The following is a 5,661-nucleotide window of genomic DNA, read 5'->3' on the forward strand; positions in this document are numbered from 1 at the left end:
TGATCAGGTGAACAGATGATCAGGTGAACAGGTGAACAGATGAACAGATGAACAGGTGAACAGATGAACAGGTGATCAGCTGAACAGGTGATCAGGTGAACAGATGAACAGGTGAACAGATGAACAGGTGATCAGGTGAACAGGTGATCAGGTGAACAGATGAAGAGGTGATCAGGTGAACAGATGATCAGGTGAACAGGTGAACAGATGAACAGGTGAACAGATGATCAGGTGAACAGGTGAACAAATGAACAGGTGCTCAGGTGAACAGATGAACAGGTGAACAGATGAACAGGTGATCAGGTGAACAGATGAAGAGGTGATCAGATGAACAGGTGATCAGGTGAACAGATGAAGAGGTGAACAGATGGACAGCTGATCAGGTGAACAGATGAATAGGTGATCAGGTGAACAGATGAACAGGTGATCAGGTGAACAGATGAACAGGTGAACAGATGAAAAGGTGATCAGGTGAACAGATGAAGAGGTGAACAGATGGACAGCTGATCAGGTGAAGAGGTGATCAGGTGAACAGATGAAGAGGTGATCAGGTGAACAGATGAAGAGGTGATCAGGTGGAAGAGGTGATCAGGTGAACAGATGAAGAGGTGATCAGGTGAACAGATGAACAGGTGATCAGGTGAACAGGTGATCAGATGAAGAGGTGATCAGGTGAACAGATGAGCAGGTGAACAGATGAGCAGGTGAACAGATGAAGAGGTGATCAGGTGAACAGATGAAGAGGTGATCACAGATGAAGAGGTGATCAGGTGAACAGATGAAGAGGTGATCAGGTGAACAGGTGATCAGGTGAACAGATGAACAGGTGAACAGATGAACAGGTGATCAGGTGAACAGATGAAGAGGTGAACAGATGGACAGCTGATCAGGTGAAGAGGTGATCAGGTGAACAGATGAAGAGGTGATCAGGTGAACAGATGAAGAGGTGATCAGGTGAACAGATGAACAGGTGATCAGGTGAACAGATGAACAGGTGATCAGGTGAACAGGTGATCAGATGAAGAGGTGATCAGGTGAACAGATGAGCAGGTGAACAGATGAAGAGGTGATCAGGTGAACAGATGAAGAGGTGAACAGATGAAGAGGTGATCAGGTGAACAGATGAACAGGTGATCAGATGATCAGATGAACAGGTGATCGAGTAAAAACATGAACAGGTGAACAGCTGAACAGGTGAACAGGTGATCAGGTGAACAGGTGAAAAGATGAACAGGTGATCAGATGAACAGATGAAGAGGTGATCAGGTGAACAGGTGAACAGATGAACAGGTGATCAGGTGAACAGCTGAACAGGTGATCAGGTGAACAGATGAACAGGTGAACAGATCGTCAGTTGAACAGGTGATCGAGTAAAATCATGAAAGGGTGAACAGGTGAAGTGCTGAAGCTTCAGCTGAGTTTACGTTTGCCGACGATCTTGTTCATGATGGTCCTCAGCTCGGCTGCAGAGATCTCCATGTCCTGAAACACAGCAGGAAACACATCACACCTGCAGGCCACCCAACACCTGCTCTCTGTTGTTTTACTAGTAAACTTTGTCACCTGGTTCGTCAGGTGTTACATGTATATCCTGCTGTTAGCTGTTAGCTGTCAGCATGTAGTTGAACCACAACCCTGCTCTGACTGGTCCCCACCACACAGGAAGTGATGAAATACTCACGTCTCCGGCCAGTTTGGTGAAGAGGCCTCTGAATCCTGCGTCCACCTCCTCATCAGGCACCGTCTCCTGAACACAGTCACCACGGCAATGGTCACAAAGTGAACAACAAACTTTATTCACACAGTGACGTTCAAACAGGCGACAGACGACATGACGCAGCACCAACACATTATCTTTTAATAATAATCATATAAACAACAACAATATTCAGTTTCATGTGACGGGAAACAAACCAAAGCATCTGAAGAGAAAATGATTTTAATCTTAGTTCTGACGTTGAATCAATGTTTCATGTAAACACATCCCTGAGGTGATATTGTGTCTGTTATTTTAATGTTCACCTCATTTCACGTTTTCAAAGTTTAACATGAGTTTAAGAATTCTTTTAGAGCAGCGGTTCCAAACTGGTGGGTCGCGGGTCATTCTGATTGGACCACAAGTGACTTGTGACGAGTGAATTTCCAGCACAAAGTTTTTATTTTGAAGTGCTGTTTCCTGTTTCCTGAACACATTAAACGGTGTGGACTTTGACCTGATGACTGAGAAGAAATCAGGACCAGTTGGGAACAGCTGCTTTAGAGTCCAGACCTTTGACTGGATGAGAAGTTATCACCTCGCTGTTGGACAAAAACATGAGGACAGGATTTAAATTCACAGTCCAACTACACATCAACATTTACTCACATCCTCCAGTTCAGCGTTGACCGGGTCGTCACAGGGTCTGACAGGATGGAGATATTAAGAGGTTAGACAACACATTTTCAGTCTGCCACAGATAAAGTGTCCAGATAAACTACGAGTGACAACATTCAGGGAGCTCCTCCAATTTCAGACAAACTGAATCCTGGGGAGGGGTCTGGCTGCAGACCTCCAGCATGAGGCCACTTCCGGTGCAGGCTCCTCTCTCAGGCCACCTCCAGCGTCAGGCCCGGAAATAACAAACTTTTTGTGTGTCTCCAGAAGGACTGCAGCATTTTCATCAGTTTCTTACAAGTGAAGGACTTTTGCTATTTGACTACCACCGTGACAGTAAGTGACAATGACAATTCATATATCCCAAAAAACGAATGCACGGGGTGCATATGTTTGCTGTTTTACCAGCCGCTCTATGCACTTAAATTACAGAATGTTACATATGTTACGCTAACAGTGGCTAGCTGTTGACTACGACGCTGAGGTTATTTGTTGTCTAAATGAACATGAAATGTTTTGCTATCGTTCACTCGGTTTATACTTTTACTAATTGAAATATATACTATGAACTTAACATGACTTTTTTCTCAGTTATGTAGATGCATCACTCAATTATTCAAACAAGTGCAGGGCATAAAGTGGAACGCTGCACAGCTTGTCAGTGGAAGAGTCGGCATGTTTCTCTGTTTTATACTCAGGTTATTCTGACTGGCTCAACGACTCACATGTGACCTTAACGACTCTGTCAGGGTTCACACCCACACAGAGTTTAAAGCCTGCAACTCCGCACCAGTCAGTCAGAACTGAAGAAGCTTCTTAGATGAAACGTCTTCAAGAAACTTGAGCAGGTTCAGCCTACGATATGACACTTAAGAACGTTAGCTATCGTTATTAACGTGTTTAACGACAGAGTCGAGACGTTTGGATGTCGGTGAGAGATTAACGACTCGGTGTCGGATGTTAACGACCGCTGCTTCTCTCCAAGCAGCAAATTTGACGAGCAGTGATGAGATCATGCTGTGATGTGTTAGCTCATGCTAACCATGCAGAGACAGCAGGAGGAGAGTGGCTCAAAGAGACGGTTCTTCAGCGCTGCGTCAAACAGCACCAACAGCTGATTGACGGCGATCAGCTGTTGGTGCCTCCCACCACCGTCACAAACAGACTCTAATTCTGTGGGAAACTCTTAATCGTCATAGTAACAGTCTCAAAATCTGAAACAGCATCACAACTAGCATGGAGGTATAAAAAACACTGAAACACTTCAGCGTTCACCACAGCGTTTTAGAAAAGCTGCCATCAGACAATTCGACCGCAACAACCCCAAAAACAGCTGTGAAATCCTGAAGGGACTGTTAAGGGAGCCCGTCGAGTCCTGAGTGAGCCTCAGCAACTTCTTCCTGTTGCTCCGAAAACAGGTTAAAAGTGTGCGAAGCTTCACCAAACTGGAGTCAAGGGAATGATTTTTCAGCCGGTTCACTGACGGAGCAGGTTGGGACATGTTCACGGAAACAATGTGGTGTTTGCTCGCACATTTGTTTACATCGCCCCCCCCCCCGTTAGGAAACAGGGACCACTCAGAAACGTGAGGGACCACAGGCTCACTACAGGCTCCGCCTCGACCCTTCACCTCTGTCACCACCCGCCCTGCAGCACCATGTCACATCTTACTGGGTCTCTGTCTGCTTCTCAGAGAACACTCGGATGCAGAAGTCTCCGTTGAGGTGCGCATCGAAGGTGGACGGGACGATCAGGTACTCTCCAGGTGGCAGCTTGAAGCGATTGCTGACCTCCCGCAGGTTGATGAAGGTTTCAGACCTCGCCGTCTGAGCGTGGGTCAGGAAGTAATTCTTATCCAGGTGAACCTCCCTCTGCCCGTGGAACTGAGGAGGACAACAGCCAATCAGGAAACTGGACAGGTAGTGCAGCCAATGAGAATTGTCTTTGAATTCTGAGTCACAGCCTTCGTCTCCGTCTCTGCTCATCAGTTTAGAAATCAATCATCAGTTTTTAAATCGATTTCAGTTGCTGGCTTCTCTCGTCACATGTTCACTGTCTCACGTTGGTATAGTGAAGCTACAGACAGTTAGCTTAGCTTAGCATAACGACTGGAAACAGGCTCCATCTGACCGACCGGCTCCTCTAAAGCTCACTGACTAACAGGTCATATCTGCTCTGTTGGGTCTGAACAAACATTGAGGACTCCTGTTTAACTCGGGACCACATGCAGGACTGTTTCTTGACTTTGAGCAGTGGCCAGGCAACCAGCGGAGCCTTCGGGGGTTGAATGGTCGTGACATAAAACAACAATATAACAGACAAGTTATAACATGGATCTCTTTGGACAGAGCCAGGCTAGCTGTTTCCAGTCGTTGTGCTATGCTAAGCTAACCAGCTTCATGTTTAACAAAGACATGAGCCTGGGATCATGAGGTGTGACGGCTGTGGGGACTCCCTGAGAGGAACCGCCCACTGTGGGGTCCCCCCGAGAACTACAGACCTTCAGCAGCTTTTGTCTGTTAGCATTCACACCACCAGTAAGATGGCTAAAGTGACGTACTGTGAGCCAGCAGGAAGTTGGTATAGCAACGTCACGTTTGCTTTGACGGGTCAAAATGGTGCTTTATATCCACCATCACATATCTGCTGTCTTTTTTTTTGTTAGGAGTTGTTGTTTGAGTTGTGTGTTGTTTACACACCTAACAGGTTTTTAACCAGTGCTGCCGCCTCTGTGACAGACAGAAGATCACACAGAAGATCGAGTTTCAAGATTAGAGTCACCAATTCAGTGTCTGATCAAATGTCTCCCCTTCTGTTCCTGAGATATGACGTTAAAACCTGATGATGTCACAGTCAAGCTGACCTTTGACCTTTTGACCTTCATTATTTTATCCTGTTAAACATTTGGGTCAAGTTTGGTCAGAATTCTCCGTCCCTCCCTCGGCCTCTCTGTTGATACTCTGTGTAGAAGTACGATTAAAATATTTAAATAATTTTCCTGCTCTAGATTCATTGGGAAGGCCAACAGATTGAAAGCAAGTTTTTAACTCCGCCCTCAAAGATTTTTAATTGTTTCAAACCTACCTGATACTTTTATCCTCATGTTATAGTTTATCCTCATGTTATAGTTTATACTCATGTTATAGTTTATCCTCATGTTATAGTTTATACTCATGTTACAGTTTATCCTCATGTTATAGTTTATCCTCATGTTATAGTTTATACTCATGTTATAGTTTATCCTCATGTTATAGTTTATAGTCATGTTATAGTTTATCCTCATGTTA

General features: G+C 45.1%; 1 protein-coding gene and 1 long non-coding RNA gene across 4 annotated transcripts in view; one reads left to right on the forward strand and one right to left on the reverse strand.

Moving 5' to 3' along the window:
* Positions 1-5,661, reverse strand: part of LOC126389681 (calpain-2 catalytic subunit-like) — a 43,755-nt gene that overhangs the window by 5,322 nt on the left and 32,772 nt on the right. The window contains exons 12-15 of the mRNA XM_050043463.1: positions 4,046-4,257; positions 2,366-2,402; positions 1,682-1,747; positions 1,425-1,482 (exon numbers count right to left, since the gene is read on the reverse strand). Of these exons, the coding sequence (XP_049899420.1) occupies positions 1,425-1,482; positions 1,682-1,747; positions 2,366-2,402; positions 4,046-4,257 (373 nt within the window). The remainder of the gene's footprint in view (positions 1-1,424; positions 1,483-1,681; positions 1,748-2,365; positions 2,403-4,045; positions 4,258-5,661) is intronic.
* On the forward strand, positions 151-1,014 carry LOC126389697 (uncharacterized). 3 transcript variants are annotated; one of them, XR_007569886.1, is made up of 3 exons: positions 151-167; positions 464-567; positions 763-1,014. It is a non-coding gene; the product is annotated as an uncharacterized LOC126389697 (long non-coding RNA). The 3 variants fall into 3 exon arrangements; XR_007569887.1 differs by lacking the exon at positions 151-167 and adding an exon at positions 303-319; XR_007569888.1 differs by lacking the exon at positions 151-167 and adding an exon at positions 343-359.

Source organism: Epinephelus moara, chromosome 5 (assembly GCF_006386435.1).
Source record: "Epinephelus moara isolate mb chromosome 5, YSFRI_EMoa_1.0, whole genome shotgun sequence".
Taxonomy (NCBI): Eukaryota; Metazoa; Chordata; class Actinopteri; order Perciformes; family Serranidae; genus Epinephelus; species Epinephelus moara.